The following is a 26,028-nucleotide window of genomic DNA, read 5'->3' on the forward strand; positions in this document are numbered from 1 at the left end:
AGTGCAACCACCACAAACTTCGAAACACTTTGCGGCTTAACGTACCCAATACACTGTTGACTCTGGCTGCAGAGCCGGGCCTAGAAAGGGGTAACTCGTGCAGATAAAAATAATTGTTTGCACGGTTTAGTGTGACGTTATAAGGCTCTAGTGCTTCCAATTAAGAAATTCATCTTATTTTTTAATTCGTGGATTGTTTTCATAGTTAAAAATATCCAAAATTGCTCATATTCAAAACAAAGTATTACCTACATAAAATTCGTGTTCAAATGTTTCATCAAAAATAATAAATACGCACTCACTACTCGTTATATATATAATGAAATCATGTGAAAATATTTATTTACATGAAACAATGTACATTTTTCCTACAGGGTCAAAATTCAATGAAAGCTAAACAAGAGAGCGTTATGATAGGGAATGTTATTTAAATATGTTTAAAACTGGCCACTTTGATAGTTTCAACATTCAATTTTGTAATTAAACACAATGAACGTCGGACCAATGGCACACTGGAAATGAAAGGAAAGGCAAATTTAGAAACTTTTATTAACCTCCCGTAATTCTTGTTTGCAACCTTCTGCTTATTGCTCTTAGATAATAATGTAAAACATATATTAATTGTAATAATGTTCATATCGTGATTATATAGTACACCTTTTTTTCAAACTCAATGTTGGTTATAGACCTCGCGTATATTGTAAGCTCAAGGCTGCGCATCTTATATTCTTCATTTGTTACCGGGGTTTCATAATAATAAGATACATCAGATGAAGGGGGAAAACAGCTAGGAAAAAATAGATATATTGGACGCCAATATATTAAGCCTAAAGTAGGTAGGTGCCGTTTGATTCTACCTGATCTAGAGACTAGAAAAGAAAACAAAATACACATCAGAGCACATTGCGTGTTTCTTTTGATTTAAATATAAGCAACTATCAACCACTTTTTTTCTCTTGTTGATGAACACAGATCGAATACGACACTTGGCTAGATGACATCCAAGGTAAAAAAAAAAAGTCACGAAGTAACACATGAAGTAAGGTCAGATAGTGGGAACGAAAGCTTGACACGTAACTGAGGGCATCGTTCCAGAACAAGACTCTCAGCTGATCAACACTTGGGCTCGCTACTGTTCACAAGAGGCTAGCATTTGTTGAGAGAGCGAGCGAATCCACGGGACGGTTTTTCTTCAATTCTATTGCGCTATTTCAGCTTTTGAATAATACTAGACCTACCCGGTATAACGTGATTGAAGAGTGATTTTTTGTTAAGCACAGAAGTACAACAGATCAACATAACAGGACGGTTTGGATAAGTTAGACGTTGTGTTGTATAATTTAGTAATAATCTGTAATCTCAGATCCATCAAATGCCACACAACACCTTATGACATAAACAAAGGTCGAAAAATCCTGAACGAACAAAACAAATTCTCTGGAAATCGCTTTAAACAGGCAAATCAAAAGCAAAATATTGAATATTATTAAGTTAACGTACAAACATATGTATACAAAGGAGGGGAAGGGTGAATGCCACAGTAATTATGACAAAGCATTTCAATCTAGGAAAAAGGATAGTTTCGCACAAACTTAACAGGGTATTGTTGCACATACGTTTGAAGACTGATTGGATGAAGTTAGCAAACGTCGTATACTAACTAGGTTAAATCAAATCTAAGCAATAAAAACAGACAAAGAAAATAATTGCAAAAAGACAACGGTATCTTCCCTTATTAAGAGGGTATTTACAAAATGTTGGTAACACATATACCGAGGTGGGTGCGAAAAATAAACAGATCGACAAAAAATCTTACATGCCCATTCAAAACTTGAATACCATTCTATATTCACAAGAATATACAGAATTTATTCAAGTTCTATAGCAATCAAGCCGTAAATGATTTAAGTGAAAAATGATATAATGGTCACAAGCGTAACGACGGGCATATGTACACAACCAACTGCCTACTTTAGCTAAATTCAAGTACGTTTTCCTTCCACTTTTCATGGGAGGATCGTGTAATATACACAAATGTTTCCTCTCATTATGATAAAAATTGAACAAAAATTAGAACACTGAATTCTGGAGCATACCCCAACCATTAAAAAATAAAATCGCTTAACTGAATGTAATCTAATCCCTTTTTACATTTACTTATGGTGAGTAGCTCTAAAACATGCTGATGGAAGTTTATTGATTGAATTGTTGTTTTAAGTAAGGCCAATCGGGACTGGACCTGCAGTTAAAGTGGGACCCGAACCACTATGTGCCTCCACCGGGAACCCTTGATAACAAGGCGAGGACGCTACCACTGCGCCATCTGGGAGGCCCTAGATGGAAGTTTAGTTTGATCCAAAAATGAAATACTCGATGGTAAGCGAACTTTAGTATATATTTTCCATTGGGCTCTAAAATAGGCTAAGATATTTTAGAATGTTTATGACTTGTTTTGTTTACGCTGTTTTGGATAACTTCAATCCTTAATCAGAATTCACGTTCAATACCCAGAATCCTAGGAATTAAAGACACACTGCCATAAGAAAGCGGAAGCGTTTGATAACGCCTAAGCAGGAAAGTTTGTTCAACTCCCATCCGGTATTTTAGCATGAAAAAAATTATCAGGAAAAACATTTCCACCTGCAGCATCATCATAAAGACAATGCGTCAACTTTCTGCAGGCACGCGCTATTCCTATGCCTTCAATGACAATCATTCAGAGACCTTGCCCCTTTGACATTGTTTCCATAATTTAGGCATGTTTAATTAAATATGCTCAGGACGTTGCATTATATCCTCGGAACCTACAGGATCCCTGAGATTCTCGGCCTTCACAAGCACTGAACAATCATTGCGAAGAATGTCGATTGTCGATAAATTTTTCGCATAAAACTTTTATGTCATTATGAAAATGAAATCTGAAGAGAAGAGATACAGACTTGCTTTAATTATTTATTAATGCATGCAGAAATATGCTTTAGACGTCATCCTGGATGGAGAATGGCCACATTATTTAATATTTTTACAAAGCTTCACGCATACAAGAATGTAATTCTTAAGAAACCACAGCTCGATACAATTTTAGATTTTCAAATACTTAATTTTATCAAATCCTAGTACAGGTATATAACAATGTAAGTTCAATATACTATAAAAAATAGCAAAAAATTTAATCAAAAGCATAATTTCCTGACTTTCTTGACCTACCTGTTGATATCTTGACTTTTTCTTGACTGGTAGATACCCTGTTATATTTTTAGGGTACTATAAATACCTTAGCCTACGGCGCTAGAGTTTTTAGAGAGAGCTCTCACCTCCCGGTACTATCCATAACCATTACATTAATTATACGCTATTGACGTGAAAAGATTGCCCTCAGGGCCGCGGGTTTTTGTGCAGCAAACCTGTTCGACACTTTCTCAAGGCAAAAATTTACCATCACTGGAGACTTTTCTCAGGTCCTCTAGGATGAGGAATTAATATGTATATGATATATTTTATATCCTAGGCCCACACCCCTTCACAAACGCCGTGCTCTTGAAATATCCACACGAAATAACACGGTTGAAGAGATGGAACAAGAAAATATCATGTACGTATAAAAACTTAAGTACAACAAAGCGCCCTCTCCCTACATACAACGTGTGGACTACATATTCGCCACTTCAGTTTTCTGATTAATATCAAGTTTTTAGATCTACGAAGACTATTTGTATTATCCACGCATCCCCTAACACCTATCATAAATTTCTTTCACAGGTCAAATTTATGGGCATCTTGGCTCTAAAATAGCCTTTGCACCACGCCCCCACATGGATAAACCAAAAATTACATATTTCATACAACCTTTGTTCAATAAATAAGGTGAATGAATTGCTGGCGTGCGGTGTAGTCGGTACTACTGGTTGACGGTCAGATCAGTGAACCCCTAGGTCTGTCAGTCATCGTTCGCGAAGCCGTGTGGTTGTCCAGACGTGCAGTTTGTGAGTACGCGTTGTGGAAGTAAGGTGCAGGGCAGCGATGCTGTTATGGGTGAAATGGAGCAACGTACGAACGTGACATTCTGCTTCGAACTTGGGAAAACGCCAGGGGAATGTCAGGAAATGCTGCGCCAGGCGTATGGAAAGAGTGCTTTATGGGAAAAGTGTGTGTACGAGTCGTACAAGCGCTTCCGTCAGGGTCACCGAAATCCAAAAAGGTTAGGTGCGAAAAGTCGCGCATCAAGACAATGATGATTACCTTTTTTTATGCTGGAGGGATCATTCATAAAGAATATCTGCCAGAAGGCACGGCATTGAATGCGGCCACATACTACATGAACATTTTGGATCGCCTCCTGAAGATACTCAGACATGTGCGCCCCCAGTATAGCGAAAATGGATCCTGGTATCTGCTGCACGATAACGCACGCCTCCATACCACCATAACCGTGCAGCAGTTCCTGGCACGTAAGGAGGTGGTTGTACTCCATCGCCCCCCTTATTCACCAGATCTGACCCCTGCCGATTATTTCCTTTTCCCTCGCTTGAAGAAACACTTAAAAGAACAACGGTTTTCGGACATTGCCGACATCCAACGCAATGTGAACGATGAACTGAACCGCATCCCCCAGGCTGCCTTCGACCAAAGTATGCGAGACCTGTACACGCATTCTCAGAAGTGCATTAATATTGGGGGCGATTATTTTGAAGGACAATACGCTGTATTCCTGCATACATGTACCGCCTTTCATGCAAATAAATCATGAAATCATTCATTCAATCTTTCACCTTATTTATTGAACACAGGTTGTACATATAATTTCATTTTAGTCATAGTAACATATGCTAATTACTGCAAGAGCGTTGTAGGAACTTGATAATTTTAAACTGAAGCAGCGCTTTATGAGGGGGAAACGAGCTGGTTTGACCCACCCGAGAAAAATACCTTGCTTGGAGAAATCCTCTGGACGTTCATGCCTTAAAAATAATTATAATCCGTGGCGCAACAGAACGTGAGTGCCAGGGCCTACCTACGGACTGCCGGCCTCTCCCACCTGCCGAGGTGCGAGATCATCCAACCGGTTACGGTGTGACGTGTGGTCAGCACGACGAAGCCCACAGTTGCCGTCGTAGGTTTCCATGGACATATTACGCTACTCATTCCTAGCTCCCTACTTTTCTCACGATGGTGGGTGGCCACTGGTCCCATATACAAGCCAAAATCTCAGGAGAAAAGTTTTTACGCTTCCCCCAGGAGACTCGAACCTGCGCACGCCCAATAGCTGGATCCCAACGCATAACGCTTTAGACAGCAGGACATGTGCGCGACACGCTCATGCCTTACAGCTTCCAAATACAAACTCCCCCCCCCCCCCACCACCTCACAAGAAAATAACCTCTGAATCCACATCTCTCTCGCTCGCTCTCCACAACTTCAACAAAAGTACTGTTGTACGTTTCGATTGCGAGTGCAATGACAATGCGCTTTTCTGTAAAGCCGAGATGAACGATCACGAAAACGAATTCACATCATCTCTCGCCTAATCTCGCGTACGACCACACTCAAGTGTTTGTCACCGCATAATTCCAGCGTCGTAATAATCGCCCCTCTTATTGAGACCTGTTAAGGTAGCGGTGAATCGAGAGAAAGGTCGGTACCCTCGGGAAACTGCAACCATGAGTCAGTTGTGGAGAAGAAGGAGTAAACGCTGGGTCCACGAAAGTTGGAAAAACAATGGCTCATTTACCCGAACGCTTTCCAAGACAGATCTGGCAACACTGCTTCACGCACGCAGCAAAGCCCCGCGGCATCCCAACGTGTTACAGCACACCGAGGTCACAGAACGGCAAGGGCAGTGTAAACGCACTCCATGAGCTCGGATTCATGCACTTTCTTCTTTCTGTCCGAGAATCTCTCTCTCTCTCTCTCAACAAAAGGCAATTACGTCTGCGTGTCGTACGGCGTCCACGAACACCGTGGAATTGAAAAAGCAAGAGGAAATTTCAATCACAACGTCTCGAACATTGAGGAGGGAAAAAGAATTCCATCCAGGGAATCAATTACGAGATTCCTCTCTCTCTCTATCTTGCTGTACCAACACAAAGAAAATGCGGTCCGTTTTCGTAAAACATGAGCGCTAGTCGAAACTTTCGTGATGGAGGATCGCCGTTAGGTTCAGAACCTACAGGACTGAAATCGTGATATCGTTAATAGACGCTCGCATGTCAAGCATATTAGCTTCCTATATTCACCATCTGTCGACGAGTGTGTGTGTGTGGGGGGAGGGTGCTCCGTGTTATGTGCGTTTATAGATACAATGGTAGCATGCATGTACAATATGTGAACACACGATGTAATCTACACTGGCAATGTAATCTGTGGGAGAAAAATGCGACTGACTTGACCTTACAGCTGTGTCAGAGGAAACGTACGATCTCGTCACCGATGGTTTGAATCAGGCTCTTACCCAGGATATTTTTGAGGGAGGGGCCAGATCCGAAAATGTGTTTATATATACATATATGAGAGAGAGCGAGCAAGATATTACAAAATAGTTTGTGTTCCGCAAATTATCAATGTTTTCAAATTTCCATCAATTTTCTTATCAGCGCCATTGAAAAGTCATGATAATTCTATGTTTAGAAAATAATACATTTATAAATTAAATTTTGCATATTAGAAATTATTATTACTACAAAGAACATGTCTAAATGTGAATCAACAGGAAAAAAAATAATAAGAGTCATTTTCGCGGCACGACTGTAGTTCGAAGAAAGTCAGGACATGGATTAAAAGTAATGGACTGACCTGACTAAGTCGGTGATTCGGACGTCTGGTAGCCTTGTATCAACGATTACAAAACTGAAACAACCCAATATTGCAGACTGCAGACTTCTGTTAGCCTTTCTCTCCTTACAACGAACACATTCGTTTTTTGCAAGAACAATATTTAATTTTTTATAAGTTTGAAGAATCGTTGAGGTTACTTTCGTACATTTTTATATGGTTCGTATGTAAATATATCATGGTTCGAGGGGAGGGGCAGGCCTGGTTCGAATCCAGGCCTGAGAATGCGTGTTTCTTCATCCAATCATCTTCGTCGACGCGATTAGCCTGAAGGCATAAGCGTGTATACTATACTCTTTGAAAAAATATTTTCAGCCGATGATAATGCCCAGAAACGTTATTCCTCATTCTTGATTTATTGGTTTTGCTTCGCTTTGCTACCACTTTTGGCTAATCGCGAAAGTGAGAATGAGGGATGATATGATGAAATTGATGTACACACACTCACAAAGAACACTCATGCCCAGGCCGTAGCGCGCTGTGCTAACCACTCCAGCACGGAGTTCGGCCTATTTCTCATGCAAATGATTGTAAGGGTCACTATTTATATTTTGAGCCTAACAATGAAAAAAACAGGAATTTGGCATTGAAAACTGCTTTATTGTTTTTCGAAGTATTCTCCTTTATGGTCAATACACTTTTGCATTCGTTCGAACCATTTGTCAAAGCAGTTTTTCCAATCTTCTTGAGACACCTCCATAATATGGTTTTTGAACGCATCAACGGCGTCTTCCGCCGACGAAAATCGTTGTCCACGCAATTTATTCTTGACATTCGGGAACAAGAAGAAGTCATTGGTGCCAAATCAGGACTGTATGGCGGATGACCCATCAATTCGATTTTTTGACTGTTCATAAAGTCGGTTGTTAGACGAGATGTGTGACAGCTGGCATTGTCTTGATGAAGAATGATCCGACGGCGTTTGTTTGTTTTCCGTATTTGACCTAAGACCTCTGGCAAACAAATTGTTGTGTATCATTCAGAGTTGACCGTTCTACGTTCCTCTAAAGGCACGTTTGCCACATGACCAGTTTTCCCGAAAAAACAGGCGACCATTTGTTTCGATGTGCTTCGAGCGCGAACAACTTTTGTTGGATTGGGTTCATCTTGAAACACCCATACAGTCGACTGCTGTTTACGTTCCGGCTCATATGCATATATCCATGATTCGTCACCTGTTACAATCTTATATACGTCTTTTGAAGCACCACGATTGTATTTATTGAGCATTTGTTTGCACCAATTGACGCGAGCGTCTTTTTGAGTTTTTGTCAAATTGTGTGGGATCCAACGAGAGCATACCTCTCTCACAGCTAAATGATCATGTAATATTTTATATATGCTGGTGGAACTAATGCCTATGGTTGCCTCAATCTCACAGTATGTCACATGACGATCTTGCAGTATTAGGTTTTGCACAGCATCAATGTTTTCTTCAACAACAACTGATTTTGGACGACCTTCGCGAATCTCGTCGGTGAGCGAATGGCGGCCACGATTAAATTCGTTATACCAGCGTTTCACAGTGGCAAAGGATGGGGCTTCATCGCCAAATATGGAAGTAACTTGATCGATGCACTCTTTGTCTTGATAATCCACGTCGAAAATCGTAAAAAAATCATCGCACGAAAATGTTCACGAGTTAATTCCATTTTATTGTTGTCGCGCAATCTCCAAGGCAACATAAACAACACAAATCAAGCTATTGACAAAACATTTGAAGTACGTTATGGTCAATAATGCCAGACGATTCCGTGCAAACGTCAAATCGCGCCTAACTTCAATCAGTGTTGCCAAGGCTCAAAATATAAATAGTGACCCTCGTATCAGTGACATAGTGGAGGTGTTTCAGTCTTGTGTACTCACTGACCGGACTAAAATTGTAGGCTAGGATATTTGCGTAAGACTGTCGTTCTTTCTAATGCTGGGCCAAGAGTATTTCATGTCCTATCCGTTATTTGTAAGGATCGGTTTTCCTTTACATGGAGTAAATATAAGTTCCAGTTCCGTATCAGAGGTGTGACATGCATATAATGACACTAAATGTACACATGGACCAACTCTAGATACGCCCGTTTTATACTCATCAATACATACATTGTAAAACAGTAGGTAAAATATAGGTTTTCTTTTCCCGAATGAACTTTCAACGTTAATTGCCCGCTTTAGACAAAAGCATTTTCCTTAACATTTACGCCATGACCAAAATGCTAACGTGTAAGGTGAGAAATTTTATGGTATTTCAGATGCAATGGCATATTTCATGGCATTTCTCAAGGATAGGATCGATCCTATTTCCGTAGCATAACCAACCAGAAGCGACCTCTAGGTCACGAGTGCAGGTGTAATGGCGACCGCGCGAGATGTAAACAATGTATCACTTCACATTTTTAAAAGGCAATAACTATTCAACCGAGAGGAATAACGTTTCATATAAAACAATATTATGTACAAAACAATGGCGTTCCATAAATATATACTTTACAACATTCACTGTGCACGTATGGAAGAACATTTTAGTTGTTTCAATTGTAAACACGCTGCACTCAGCATAGATGGTGTAACTGGACGTGTCTTTCGTGCTGTATATGTTATGCATTGTAATCGCAAAAGCTTACCGATATTTTACATGAAATGCTTCCGTGCAAAGTACCATCTGCTATAAAATTTTTGGAAGCATTTACGCAGCATTTATGCTAGGCAAAATGTTAAAGGAAATGCTGTCGTCTTAGAACTGTTTTTTAGCTACTAGTTTAAACATCTGAAATATCGTCTTTCGCTTCAATTCGAACTCAGCTGACCGTAATTGAGCTTAAAAATGTAAGAACATTCAGGTTGTAACTTTAATTATGAACAAAGACTGAACGTAAAACAAATTTTGTAATGTTTTAATGTAACGGAAATAAATTAAGTACATTCCATCAAAATTTTCGCAACGCTCCCCCTTAAAACGCACATAGACCTAATATAGTGTTAAGTTAGCCTTTGTGGCTTCTAAAATCGGATTTACACCCTCATGCATGGAAAGTTCATTTTCTGCAAATTTTTGTCCCGAAAAATTGAATTTTACGGTTGAATTGGGAATTTTTAGGCATACAAGGTAATTTCCCTCAGGCCCACAACAATCACTGCCTCATAGTGCAAGACTAGCGTTCGCTTAAAATATATTATTAAAAAGTTGCAAGTTTCAAAATGGAGACTGGCTATTGTAAAGAACTGTTGGATTTCGTGTGCTGAAGTAGTCTCACTCAACATGTTAATATTCACCTGCGAACTTCCTAGACCGAGGAAACTGGTAATTTTTACATGCCAATTAGGCACGAGAACGAGATGTGCCTGAAGCATCTTGAACGAAACTCCAATCGAGAACGTCCAGCGTTTTTTAACTCGAAGAGGGCAAGAAGATAAGGACGATCTTGTGCTTCTCTCAGCTGCTTAGGTGCCACGCCATGCATTACGTCCATCTGGTTCATAAAAGTCGAGTGCAAAGCGGAAGACTTTACTAGCGAATCGCCTTTATGCAGATATACAGATACGGAGCATTTCACGCACATGGCCTGATTTCAAGGACGTTCTGCGACATTTCATCATTGCGAAGGCGTTTGTTCGCAAGGTGGAATAAAGAACGAGCCATTCCCGCATAAGTTATATCCCAGTTACAAACACACTTTTTCTTCAGCAAGAACCTTTAGCTTCAGCAACCTAAATCACATACGTTGAAGCATATATTGAATACGGGTGTGTGTAACGGACCACTGTGTTCAATACTCTACTGCCAAACAAACGTTTCCAAATTCACTAGATGTTAAGCCTGCATTACGTTATCAGTTTGCAGCGCAGAAAGATAACTTTTGCTTGCAGTGCGGCAAGATGATCGTATAATAGAGGCACATCTGCCGAGAAAGACCGTATATAGTTTAAGCTTGAAGATTATGGCAGTGCTGCAATCTGAAGCGTGTAATAGCATGTTAGGTTTTTCTCTAGGGATTACCACGAATTGCCTGATATTCAGATAATTCGTGTATGCAGATGACTAGTTACTTTTTCAAGTTCAGTAAGTTATTATGATAAGAATGGTTTCTGAAGTAAAGATATTATCAAATATAGGTTCCAGATTATCCTTCACAAATGACCCACATTGAAAAATAAGAAACCAAACGTGATAAATGCTGAACTTAGTAATTCAAATACCTGTTTTGGAAAAAAGGTAAATATTTAAAGAATATGCTAAGAATCCGTACGGTAGCATTACGAACATTACTAATAAAAAAAGCGGAGAGCCCGTAAAACGAATGAAGAATATAACTGTCCGGATATCAGATTATTCGATATCCTTAGTTTTCTCACGTCATCCTATTATACGCTCATTTTCATTACACTCCATTATCTTCACTGAATGTGCGTCAGCACTGTGCCACGGATTGTGTGAACTTGTAATCAAGGGATCGGGATTTGATTTCCGGTGGACACACATTACACAATGTTTTGGACCCCAGTAAAAACTGTAGGTCCAGTCTTCGTTAGCTTTTTTGAGCCCAAAGTGGCCTCTAAAGGAAATGGAGCACGTTGCTTGAAATGTGAACACGTTATGGAAGCTAGTTCAAGAGAACTCACGGCAAACATTTCGACCATTGACTTCAATCCACAAACAGAAGCACCCTATTGCGACCTGACGAACAACCCTATCACTGCTCCAATTGAAATCTACGCGCGAATTACACACCGATACGGTTCACGTTTGGAAGCATGGGAACTGTATACCACGGAATTAGCACCGAAAGTTGTGTACATCGCACGAAAATCAATGATTCTGAGAGACCTTGACTCACACTCGGCGTCCGCTAATCAATAAATATGCCGAAAGTTTTGTGATGTACCAACGCTGGGGAGTACGTATCAACAGCTGCATGAAAGTGGTGCGAACAATTTAAAGAATGGGATTGTTCTTTATGATTCTCTGGCTCGCCCCTCCGAGGCATGGCTGGATGACTAAAGGGTGGGTATACGGTATTCCCCCGCCTTCCCTCATTCTTGAGTGGAAAAGTTTTAGAATTGAAAAGCACCATGCTATGAAGACTTAACGTAAAAAAGGACTGTTTTTTACGGCTGGAAGTTGCAGGAAGTGAAAGCTGCAAGTGGAACAAGGAATAAAGAGAGACTGAAATAGCTGGACTACGACGTTCACTAAATGTTTATCTTCCGTCCAATGCATCGAGTTACAACGGAAGTAACAAAAAAGTAGGATGCACGTGCAGTGGTGCAATACTAAAAATCACAATTGTAAACACAAAATTCATTAGGCAGCTGAGTAGAAATTTCCAATTTGAGGATTAGATAAGCAAAAACTAATTGATACTACACAATGGTGGCTGCAAATGGGATGATGTACAAGTCCGACAAAAATTAATCACATTATGATTGACTGCATACAGCTTAAAATGCACGAGATATCAATTTATATTTACAAAACTACATCAAAAACTGATCACGTGAGATTCACAATGCCATTTTTCTTATTCTAAAGATGACTCCTCCTCCACACAGTTGCACCAATGAAGGGCAGTGGTTTCTTACCATCTGGTAGCCTAAAACTTATAAAATTCGGCTTTATGCATTCTTTCCACATTGGCAAATTTACGAATGGGGGAGGAAGTTCGACCATTGCCTCAGATCACAGACAGATGGGTGGAAATACCTTCGCAGTGGCTCATAAGTGACTGCACGTGCATCCCAAAGATTATTCTTCTTGAGGTATACAGGCACCAACTCAAGACTTGAAATTATATGTAGATCAGCAAGGGATCTGTGCTAAAATGCAGCAAACTTGTGGAAACCTACATACAGAAATCTACTAGATAACAGACCAAATACGGGTTTTACTTGACTCTCCACGTAGAGGAACAGAAAAATGTAGCAATTAAATGTTCAATTGTACAGTCACGAGCAAAATGCTGTTGTTATAGAATCATGAAAACACACAATTCCTATAAATTATATTCCTTTGACAAAGAGGCCAGAAAAAGGTAAAAATCAAGTGGTAATACACGACACAATGTGTATTTCTGGGTGGAGTGTAAATTTGAAGGGATCTCGGGAAGTTTCTCTGGGTCACAACAAGGGTTCGGACCTGCAACGATCGGAACTCCAAGGGATGCAACTCTACCTGAGCTCTGGCAGGCAGCTCGCATACTTTGTACTACCATACCGTATATCTGGATAACTATCTACAGAGCACGGTTAAAAATAAAACGTTCTGCAGTTATCTTCCTCAAACAGCTGTAGATCCCGGGAGGGTAGTACGTGGAAATCCATAAGCGATAAAACCAACTGGAATAAGCATCACCGTGACCTGGCAACAGGAATTGCTTGCACATAGCATTAAGGATATCTTACTTCTTAATATAGATCCATGTTACTGTGCACATACGGTTTAATGCAGCTCTTTATTTGAAAAGCTATTCTTCTGCTCACTCGATATCAATTCACTGCAAAAAAAAAAAAGAATCGTTCAAATGAATCGAATTTCGCACTCTGATGGGAGTTTATATTAGGGCCTCCCCGATGGCATAGTGATAACGTCGTCTCTTGTAATCAAGGGATCCCGGGTTCGAAACCCGCTAGAGTCACAAGTGGTTCGGATCTCACTTTAAACTGCAGGTCAAGTCCCGATTGGATTTCCTGTGCATAAAGTGGACTTAAAACTAAACCACAAACTGGAGTTCATATTTCTAATTCGACTATCGCGTGGCCAACCGAACACAACGCGAAGACACAGAAAAAGGACACCATGAATAACCCACCGTTACACACACACCCGAAATTACAAAAGGAATACGCTAGGCTGCATAGCGCTGAAGGACAATAATGGTAGTCAAAATTGAATAAAGTTTAAATCTCATTTCAGTGGACAAGAGCATACTGAGAGACAGCTTTCAGTTCTTGAAAATCTTTAAAACTTTTGATTTAACAATAAATCCACGAGAAACAAAAACTGTCAAAACAAATTTTAAAAAGCATCCAATATGATTTCAACTATGGACATTTTCGCCCATTTACGTCGTGTAAAGTCGAATTGAAAATAGTTTCAACACACAGAAGTTATATGCATACATTAAAATTCGCAGAATGACATATTAAGATCACCAAAGTCGAAATAGGCAGCCCGACGAAAGCAGATGAAAATCGAGGAAAATTCAGCAACTCGGAACACGTGCATTGTGGGAAAATACTGAGAGATGAACTAGTTTTCGAGTTATTCTTTTTTTCTGAATTTTTCGGGTGCTCTGTTTCTTTTCCGGGGTATTTCGTCAAATCTTGATGGATACATCGCTCGAGTTGCAAATCTTTGAATTAAAACAGCTCGAACAATTGACGTGGCTTTCATAGACACCACAATGGATGCAGAAAAAGAATTTCAATAATAACACTACCGAAAGCAAGGATCTGAAATCGACACAGGAACCATGGAAATATGCCAATTGTTAACACTGATCCAAATAAACATGAGACCTTAGTTACGAAAAAGCAGAATCAAAAGGGGGAAAATGTTATCTACGATGACAGTTCTATGCTTTTTTTTTCCCCTGCAGGTCATCCTTTTCTTTTAGAATCCCCAGCTCATGCGGATACGAACCCTCATTCACTCCAAAACCGAATGTGCTTCCTCTCCAACGTGTTCTTAATGTGGTTCGTGACGTACATTACAAATGACCTTGATTTTGTGTGCGGTGTCATTGGCACCCGTCCCGCTGGCAAGGCTTCCCACGAATTCCCTCTGCCACTGAAGCTAGATTTTTCTATTTTAATGCCGAGGCAATTATTTGTGGATGTGTACGTCTGCTATGACAAGGGGCGCGCTAGAACTCTTCCGCGTCAGGAACAGGGCCACGAGAAAAAGTTACAAACGTTCCTGTAAACAGGAAGGAAAACGGAAGGCGGAGGTAAATGTTTACTTTTGGAAGTAGCCCTCTCTTCTTTTTTTCTCCCTTGCCATTCGACCAGAATGAAGTATCGTCGAAATTCATTCATCGCCGCAACGTGCGATTGAAAAGTTTGTGGTCGCATGCCACGGTGGTGTGTATCTCTGGCTTGTATTTCTTGGCAGTAATGTTCATTCTTAACGTTTCTTCAGCAACGAGTGATTGGGTATACTTCTTCAGTGATTGACCTCGAATCTACAAGATTCTGTTATTCCTGGGATTTTATTCTAGAACGTACAGGGTGTCACAAAATATGCCTACAAGGTTTCATGTCTCAACGAGCGAACAGACCGTAACGAAACTTGAACAATGGACTTTCGAGTGTTAGAACTAGACCTGCCTGGGCGTAGAACTTAGGAGTTTGGACGAAAGGCTGGCATTTGCCTAGACAACAATCAAGAGAAAAGCAACGAACCAGTTTGCATCTGGTTTCCGAGCGAGACAAAACTCGCAGAATCGAGACAGGATCTTCGAAATCGAGAGATCTCCACTCTAGGGACACCATGCATGTCTAGCTGTTCTTTCCATTTGTTAATAATTTTAAGTGAGTTACTAAAAAAAATCCAAGTTTAAATAAGTTCTTACGCAAAATTCTCCAACGGTAAAATTGAACCCACAAACAGGTGTTCTTGCACATTATAAGTGTTGAGTACGTATTGCAAAATTAATAGTGTTAAGCCCAACTTGGGCACTAATGGGTCGATTCCGCATCGTGGAACCCTTTGATTACAAGCTGATAGTATTAATCAAGGGGCTCATAAAGTACTTTAGTGTATCATGTTAACACACGCAATCTCTTACTAAATACTCTCGTGCAAAATGCATAAGACGAAAAGTACGGCTGGCGTCATTTCCGGTCTCCAATAGCATAAGAACGCGGGCAAATTTCAGTAACAAGCTCCTCTGATTGGCTGTTCCGAGCGCCTGCTGTCACGCGTAGAGGCAAGGCAAAACCGCACGTAACCTATCACATCGTCTACTTCCCCCACTGACGCCAGAACCTTGGTAAAAGGGAAACTAAAGCTCTTGCTATAGTTGCAAACACAATAGGAGTTCACTGGAGAGGACTAATGGCATTACGATGCGGAAAAATTGAGTGACTTCCAGATTTATTGTAGATGTCATCATACTATACAAATGCGTTGAGAAACACAGAATACAGCAATCCGCACGATACACAGAGAATCTTCATGCTTTTACCCTGTCCACTTCTCAGAAACCTCCACACACTTCCGATCTTGCAGGATCCGTGAACGGATAGCTCTGGGACCACCTGACCAACTTTTATCCCGCTCTAGAAGCCAGACTCGCACGGCTAAGGCGCCCAAAAAGCCTAAACTGCACGTCATGCGTGAATCGTGCATCCAGCAAGCATCCGCAGGAGCACACTCCCCCGCTTCATGCATAACGCAGCACTTACACCGTGAAGTATAGCATGCGACGCCACTCGACCGAAGCAAACCTGTTCCAAACAATGGAATGCCTTCAGGAAGAGATGCTCTATCTCATGAGGCCGGAATTAATAATCAACTCTGGATGATGCTCAGGCCGGCTGCCTACAAATTAATTACTAACCATTAACGCAGAGTAACACACAAACACACTATTCGCTATTATCGACGCCTTCAACATGCTAACCTCAAGCCGATAGGACGTGGCGAATGTAGTTTTACATTAATCAATTTTCAGGCTATAATAGAAAAATCGATAAATCCGTGATCACCACCACCTTATAATCAAGGGGCCCAGTTGCGATTCCCGGTAGGGTCAATTGGAAGGCTAGGATTCCACTTCAACTTCTCACTGTCCTGATTGGCACCATATGTACACGACGAAACAGATTGCCAAAATATTATGCAAGATAAATTCAACATAATCATAATGAAATTAAAAAGAAAACGGTTAATTACACTTACTACCCAGTGGGTGTAAACAAATATACCTATATATTACACATCCAACTAAAATATACGTGATGTTGCTACAGTAGATAATGATTTATCTATAAGGCATGAAAATGTAATTTGCAGTGACACAAAATAAACTTTTAATCCAACTGTGTATAACAATTGGTTAGTAATGATATATTTTATATGAATTTCAAAAACAATGATTTGCTTCGCTCTTCTTCCACATTTGACTAATCTTCTTCCACATTTGACTAATCTTCTTCCACATTTGACAACTTTGTGGTTGTGTGTGTATATGAACATCTTGACACCAACGGTATAACATCAGGGAGTATCTTAACCTGATCTACCACTAGCTGTCGACACATATATACCGGTACATGGACGGGCACAGCCGTTCGGAAAGGATACATTTTTCAGCTCTCAAAGTGATTAGTGCCACACGAACCCCACTCCAATAATTGCCCACCGTATCGCCAATCTACTGCACGAAGCGTATGACCTCCACATACGGCGATCGGTCTGTGAAATCTAGTCCACACCCTGGGTAGGAAACAGGAAATAATATTCCCGACGCGTGACAATATTGCTTAGAAAGCACGGAAAACAAAAGACGCTCCAGCCAGCAGAACCTTTCCCACGTGGTTCACATGTCGTTCCGCTGTTCGTTAATCCCAACGAATTTTGTTTTATGCAAATGTACGCGCCGTTCTTGACACCATCTGGTATGAACATTTATGCATGTTTCCCTTGAGCACCTACATTTAATATGCAACACATTCGACTCGCCATTTGCATTCCACGAACGTGCACGTAAAACGTACCTAGTGGAAATATATTATTCTCATCAAACTCGGCGGGCTGTAATGGGAATTTTTACCCATGTTTACAAACACGACGTACCACTGCTCTTCCCTGAGATTAATCACTCATCCTAAGAAGCTTTCCGCTCTGCAGTCGCAATTGGCTAAGGTTGTCTCCTTACAGAAATCCCTGCATATCGTTGTCATGCTACCCGAGACGCGAATACTATATAAATGTGCAAAGCCGACAGTAGTATCATTATGCATAATTTTAGCTGGAGTTCCACAGTGGAAGTAAGTGTGTACTGAAAGGTGTGGTGCTAAATAACACCGAGCGTTGACTCACAAATAATAATACTTGGTGCAACAGAGCACTTCTGCTGTTGGAGTGGTTGATTGATGTATTTATTCATTTTACATCGCTTTTCTGCCACTTTTGGCTAATGAAGATGAAGGGTGGTGGTTGGAACTCATGAGAGGACAATCACAAACACACAAGGTCAGCATAAGCTCCACGGAGGATTATGATGGCCGTGAGTCCAGACGCTACGGCCTCGCCAGTCTGCAATATGCAGTCCAGGTGTACTATGTGGAAAGGGGGTTAACATTTTGGGTGTCTTCGAAAATGGACACCCCTTATACCCCGGTGTTGTTCAGCACAGGGGTATATCCATAATATTCCATGTGGGGATGTAGGTTCATATTGAGGGTGATGAGGGTAAATTTAAAGCCAAAATTACCATAAATTGGACCTTTGTGAAAAAACTGGGGGTGAGGAAACTTGGGGGGTGATGGGGTGAGTGGATAATTCCCTGGCTGAGCACAATCTTTGGACTAGTATTATGTCATTGGCTGTCATATAACACCAAGTACAGAAGCCTTTAACATTAGGTATTGCGTCACACCAATTGTGGTAGCTACAAACTTGCCATATATATTTTCAATATATCATGAACGTGAACAATTCCTCTGTACCCGCGTAACGAAAGAAAGCCACACAAGCTTCTCAGTTATTCACAGACTGTGTAACAAATCAATACTTACGGACAAAACTTAAGCAGCTCAACTTTAATGCAGAAACATCAACTAGGAAATTCAACGTAAGGTTTCAAGGGTGGTGAGGTTAAACCCTGAAAATTCACACTGTTTCCATAACATACTACTGGACAGAAAGAACCCAAAATAACCCTGTACCTGCACTGCGTGGTTGCATACGCACAATACCTCAAATATTACATGATTCTACACTAAATCATGTCTTAGATGTGTCATAGCACTTAATATGAGAACTAGATCTCTCTACTTTCTGAATTTTGAACAGTGCCGACCTACTACTCCAGTGCTACCTGGTAGAAAACATAACTGCTAGTTCATTTCTCCACACGTTCTCCTTCTGAAGACAATATAAAACTTAAAGTGCTTGCACAAGGCCTTGCAAGTAGCCCCCAGGCTAAAAGGAGAGCTGTTTCTTCGTGAAGGACATTTACGCTTCATTAATTGGATTCTCCGCCTCATAACCAGATTAATAATATCACCATAGTAAATTCCAACTTGGCGAAACACCAAGGGAAGGAACTCAATGCGCGAATGCTGGTGCTGATCCAGCACCACCCTTAGTGAAACCGAACATCAGGTTGCGCTTGGAATGATGGGAACTGAAACCGGTCCGGGAGCAAAGAAAAATACATCGAAAGAATGCTGATATGGGGCCTCAATTTGAGCATTACGTGACCTCGTGTCATGTAGAAACTTTGTCTCCTGGATGACATGAAAGTTCTTCCATGAAGTTAAAACAAGATCTCTCCTGACCTCGGCACTGAATGGAAGCGATGTGATAGGCGGCGCCCGCTTAGGCCGGGCACATCCTTCTGGCTATATTGACGTCATAGGCAGCTGGATACGACACAAGCTTGTACACACTGCGTGTCCAAAAGGGAGAAAATTCTATGCGCCCTCTGTGAAGCTAAACTAGAAAACCCAAAATAGCACACTACTTTTTAGCAAACGTTTTATTTAGATATTCAGTGATGTGGCACAGTGAGAAAATTTTGTAAAACAACAATATGATCTCTCCCCATGGCTTGAAGACCTCCGTGGCGGAGTGGTTATCACAACTCGCTACGACGCAAGGGGCCCCGGGTTCGAATCCCGGCCTTGACATTGGTGTGCTCACATGTCAAGGACAGTGCCGAATTTTGAGCATCATGAAACAGTAATTGAATCGAGGATTGAAAGCTATGCTTTTAGCATGTCGGGAGTCATTTTGAGGATTCAAACTCAAATTTCCGTTCTGATAAGAACAGATCACAGTCACTGGCGTACGCAGGGAAGAGATGGTGTTACAGCCCTTCCTAAAATTGAGAAAATTGGATTTTCAAACGAAAGCAGTAAAGAACGAGAAAAACCAAAGTAGTGAATGCAAACTCCCCTTTAAATGAGCCCCGATCACTATTTTTGCTTTTAACGAAATATAAAAATGATACTTACGAAATATTTTGTGGTAAAATATGGCCGCACCCCCTTAGAACGCAGCAATGGGCTATCAACATTTACAATTCCAGCCCCTCCGAAAAAAAAAGTCCTGCCTACGCCAGTGGGCAGAACATCGAAATGCCAATCAGTACTGGACTGTGATCTGACTACTTTTGACCTTTTCGGAAGGCTCCATAAGGAAGCAAAATTCCAATCTGAGAGTGAACTTATGCAAAAGCAGAATCATGCTTAAAGATGTCACCCACCAATAGGTAGTGGAGGGGAGTTATGAAGTTAAAATTTGAACTCATGGGGATTATTTCCAAGAAATTCAATTTCAAAGGCAAACTACACGACAAGTTTGCTTTCGCGTTTTGAGGAAATCCCACTCTCTGTCCCGTTCCGACACACGAGGGAGAAAAAAAAGTGACACAACACGGAAGTTAAAGCGACAGCTCCTCGGGCGAGAAGGCACTCGAGCCCCGAAGCAAAGGCCTGCCTGAACATCATCCCGATTCCTGTGTCTACTTCTTTGTTGAACCGGAACACAGGTCACCCAACTCGAACGTTACTCCGATGTTGCCAAGCCTTCTCAGAAGATCTACCACACATGAGCAATGCCTTCGGAGCAAGTCCTCACTGCAGCTGCAGGTTGCACAGCAAAGGGTACCTGCATGTGCACAACAATAGGCATTTATCGATGTACTTTTCATTTAATTTACATCCATTATGTTTTACGTCAAGTTGGCTGCGATTATAGAAGTGGGTAGTACTCGTGAGTGTGATAATGGGCGCAGCGATTTATCTTGTCCTAAAAAATACTCCAAACAAAAATTACCTGGGGGAGAGTTTTTGTTGTTAGTTTCCTTTGTTATATATATATATATATATATATATATATATATATATATATATATATATATATATATATATATATAATGTCTATTTGGGGTTTTCTGGTCAATCGCGACCAGTGAGTGGTTGCTAGGAGGGGGCAGCTTTCGTAAAACTTAATACATGTGAAAAGATGGGAAAATAATAATGCTCTCTGCCGTGGCCCTCACGACGTTCCTGGACACCCCACTGATCGCAACGAGGAATAAAAAATCGGCAGAACACCCCTGTCGGGCAGAGCTTTCAACGCTTTAACTATGCATTGTGGCACCACCGGGGATCGGATCCAGAACCCTTTTATTACAACCCCTGTCCCAGCTCGCAGCGATGCAGCTAAAAATAATGAAAATCAGAACTTCCCTGACCAGCACGAAGTTCATTTTCTCCTGCTTATTTGTGACTACTTGAATAAATTTATAAGCACACACACATCCAAGTAACTCGAATGTAGTTAGTACCCATGGTTCAGACACGTGTCTGAAAATATATTTCGGAAGGGGCCCGAACAAAGTGCCTCAGAAATAATAATATTAACGTTTATAATCAATAAGTTAATACAATGAATACGTGATTATTATTTTACACGTATAGGTAAAAAGCCGGTATATGTACAGATATATAACAGCATGTGAAGTTACGATCGCCAAATTTTTATAAATAGAAGGGTTCTGACAAGGAAATTATGTCCCAAAAAAAAGTTAAAAATCGAATATTTATTCAATAACAAAAAAGGGCGTTATGTCCAATTTATGAAAAGCAAAGATCTTGACTTTTTTTTAGGTACTAGTGTGCATAAATCATCCTAGTTACTGTCAATTCAAACCCTTATGATCCCAATCTAGTCCTTGGCTTCGTGTAAGTTCGGCGGAAATAAATAACCCTCGCGTACACAACAAATGCTAAACAAGTATATTTTGATAATTTAATTTCAGAAATTAGAAAGTCTTTCGGAAGGGGGGCTCGGGCCCCCTGGATCTCCCTCTAAATACGTCTTTGGCATGGTTGGATTACTCCAAGAAGAGTAACATCGGGGGTCACAGAAAGGTAAATAAGAAAATGTAGACTTGGAGTTATGAAATCATAACAGCAGCTGCCTACTTCTATTATTTTCAAAGGATACTAACTGAAATGCAGCTAAGAAAACTACTCTTACAACAGGGAACAGTACAAGAATCCGAGCAAAAGATCGCACTTGCACAGCCTCCGTTATGGATCAGTTAACTTGGCCTCGCTTTCACTCGCCCTCCACGAGTGGAAAATTGTGGGGGGAGGGGACTAAGAATCGAAGGCCTACAAGATATTTCGGCCGTTGCAATTGTTCTAATGCAAGTGAATGGAATCTCTGAAGTTTCGAGCTGCAACTGCCATGTTTTTTTTTTGTTTTTTTCTACTTCGGCAACACGGTGCCTTCAAACTCTCTCGGACGGAAAGCGTTACGTAACGAGTCACATCGAAAGCTGGCTTACCCACGCGCAGGTAGCGTCTGTCGGATGACCAGAGGAAGCGCCTACAAGCGGGAGAGGTTTACATACGTCGCGATGCAACAAGACTAGTTCCTCATAACAAGTGTTTTTACGCCCCCCCCCTCCCCCCACCTTTTGTCTATAAATGGTTGGGATGTGCTGTTTCTATTCAATGAATGTATTGAGAAAAGCTACCAATTTGTTACTTAGCGTCGCTTTTCTTACACTTGTGGCTAATTGCGTCGATGAGGATGAGTTTGAGTTTTGTTTTGCCCACTCTTATGCACAGATAGGCTAGGCTAATCGAGACTGGGCCTACAGTTTAAAGTGGGCCGAACCACTAATAGCTCCACCGGGTATCGAACCTGGGCATCTTGATCACAAGGCGACGAAGTTACCACTACGCTATCGGGGAGGCCATATGAGTGATGAAAAGATTAGTACTGAAGACAACACACACAACTATGTCTAGGTCGGAACGCAAACCCGGGAACTTCGAGAGATCGCAAGTCGACCACTTATCATGCTCAGCCACCAAAGCGACAGTGCACCAAGGTAACGTATGACGAACATGTACTGTATTTCAATGGCAGGAAAGATAACGAGAAAGAAATGCTAAAGTTTGTTTTGAGTCCAATTTTATGGTCAGACATAATATGGCGGTGGGCCTACAGTTTAAAGTGGGATCCACTGTACAATAGGTCCCCTCCGAGGATCGAAGCCGGAACCCCTTGATTACAAGGCGATGACAGAAGAAACAAAGACAACTGTCCCTATCGCACAATGCAAGCAGGTAACCATCACATAATGGCGGAGACGATATATCACCAGCTTACGAGATTCCTGGGCACGTTACTGATAGTGTTACGTATTGATTTCATGTACTCCGTCACCAGGACCTAACCACGAGCCTTGATAGCATCAACATTATCCAAGATAAGGTTAAATGATGGAGATGAAATTGATGATGGGATACTCACAAAGGTACATCAACATCCGAACCGGATTCGAACCCGAAATCTTCTGGATCGGGCCATAAAGTTGGATCTTGCCAGCTGGCATCGCTGTATGCAGTGGGGTGCCCAGGATTTTCGAAAGGTTGGGAGGGGTCTTATGCTTTTTTGTAGTCAGCCCTTATTTTGCCATCTCTTCCTGCCTTTGACGCGTTTTTTTTAGGAATACTGGGCCAAAGCGGGTGTTATGACCCCCACAATCCCTCGCTGGGCACGCCACTTTCCGTATGTATCAATACATCTTAGCAAGAACAGAAACGGGCGCACAAAATGATTTAATGAAATAAGCCATACTATACATATGAAAGTCGATCCATCTAGCGTCAGTTGTCCTTCAATTGCAACAGATGGTCCACTCATTTCTACGGGACACAGTTGACAAAGTTTGCATTAATGTAGAATAGAATCGGGAGTCAGCTGCCACTCGTACACAAGCATCATGGTAACCATGCTCCTCGCACAGAACCAGAAATCTCCTGATTACGAGGCGATAACAAGTCACTAGAAATTCGGCTTTGCCAGGATCCTATCACCGAATTGGGGCAACTCCGTTATCCTATTTCCTTACTAAAATGACGGCTTAACGGACACAAATTTAATAAACTATACTCAACAACCAACTAAGGTTGGACGCATTCGAATGCAAAGGAGTGGTTGTCTCGCAGTTGGCAACACTTCCACTCCAAATGAGGCCTTCTTGAAAGAAATGTTATTCGAAATAGGCATTTTAGATGTGATATTTACGGGTACAGTAAATGAGACAGCTACCCACGCAATTACCCACCGTTGCAACTTTGCTGGGGCCATAAATGTAAAGCGATACGTTGGGCTAGGGAATAGCAAAACCCAATTGGTTCTCATCTGTAACAAATATAGTCAAAATAACTGACGTAATTCTGCTCACGTACGAAAACTTCAGTACGCCATACACAAGTGTCTACACAGGCAAATGTTCTTTATATTGTCGTGCGTAACGAGCTGGCGGGGGAGATTACAGAGATCCTGGAAGGTCAATTTCCGATTTCACAATTTCCCAACTCACACAGGTGACATTACCATGTACATAAGAACTTATAGAACCGAACACAAATTCCAAATTACGTCCAAGATGGTACGTATTTACAAAAATCCTGTTTAGCGGCATTTTTTCCGCATATCTTTTGAGAAAACCAGAAGCTCTAGCTCAGTTAAAACCCTAAGGAAGAACGCATCACAGTAAATCTAGAAATTCACCATATCCTACCCATATGACCCTAAGAGCCCCTTGCCTAGTAGGTATTTAAAAGTACCCCCCCCCCAAAAAAAAACAGAAAACATATGCATTGACATAATTTTGAGTACTTCTCCTTCTGGTTGATACGATGCCTGAAACAAAATATCTTCCATCTTCAAAAAATAATCACATTTGTGAGATTATGTATCAGACTATATCACTATGAAAGATTCGACGGTTTCTTCGTTACGTAAAGACCGGTATTATTATTAATTTGCATGGAGTCGCAATTCTAACAAAAACTCACAAAAGTAGTAGTAAGTTAACTTCGGTACTTACCTATTTTTTTCGAGTTCGTTATGAGTTGTCCTGAAAAATGAAAACAAAGCCATCAATAAACAACTCAGGCTTTTATATATATCATGAACAATGTCTACAAATGAAACACCAAATCAAATATAAAAATGTATATGAAGAGGAGACAACTGTAAACTAAAGACCAAATGACCCAACAAAATACTTTTGACATGAGGAACGGCTAGCGACAGCAACTTCGAAACATGTTGTCAGCAGTTTTATGACTTTTATGACGTCACGAATTTGTTGCCTGCTGTGTAAAATAAAACAACCTGCCTAACCTATTCGCAGGTTTATTTCTACTATTACATGCATAACTACGTAGGTTAGGCATGTCAGGTTTGGTGCTGTTAACAGTGTTAGCACTTATTTTTAAGTTTCTCCAGTTATCGCCAGCCGCTCGTTGATTGCACTAGATAAAATTATAATATAAGAAAAATTCGATAAGAAACAATGAGATATTATTCTACATCTAATAGTTGCGAAGTCCTAGGTAATCGACCTGTACATCAGAGGTTGCGTTGGTTGGTTTCCATGTAACTAAAGGTTGATGTCCTAGGTAACCTTGACGGGAAAATTATGTTCAAAGACGCACTTAACTTTTATCTTAGACATCCAACTGTCACTTTTCAAACCACACTATCAGTTCAATTATCTAGCAAAAATACCCACAGTTTATAAAACAAATCACATGATAGCAAATTAGTACAGGGTTCATATCATACAAAGGGCTGTTTGCAACTCGATTATATCACCATAGGGAGTGAGTATTCATTCAACTATCCCTCATAAATGCTACTTGAAAGGCAGACGTAGAACAAAACAGGGCGAAGTTGTTTGATTTAAACCTTAATACCTCTTATATAAAAGTCAAGTGACATAAAAATATACATATACAATACATTGAATCATCTTCCTGCAAATCCATAGCTCATTAAAGAATTCAACCGTACTGTGAGATGGTCTAGGATTTCAAGGTGTAAAACTTTATAACAAACTGCCAGAAGAATTCAAGAATCATAATCCAACTAAATTTAAAATGACAGTAAAGAGCTTGGTAATAAAGTATTTGTTTTATAGCACAGAGGAGTACTTA

General features: G+C 40.7%; 1 protein-coding gene across 2 annotated transcripts in view; it reads right to left on the reverse strand.

The window, feature by feature from the left end:
* Nucleotides 1-26,028, reverse strand: part of LOC146003928 (max dimerization protein 1-like) — a 182,852-nt gene that overhangs the window by 142,955 nt on the left and 13,869 nt on the right. For both annotated transcript variants that reach the window (XM_083142432.1, XM_083142433.1), the window contains exon 3: nt 24,915-24,944. In XM_083142432.1, coding sequence (XP_082998558.1) covers nt 24,915-24,944 — 30 coding nt within the window. The remainder of the gene's footprint in view (nt 1-24,914; nt 24,945-26,028) is intronic.

This window comes from Lepisma saccharinum, chromosome 21 (genome assembly GCF_977018435.1).
Source record: "Lepisma saccharinum chromosome 21, izLepSacc3.1, whole genome shotgun sequence".
Lineage (NCBI taxonomy): Eukaryota > Metazoa > Arthropoda > Insecta > Zygentoma > Lepismatidae > Lepisma > Lepisma saccharinum.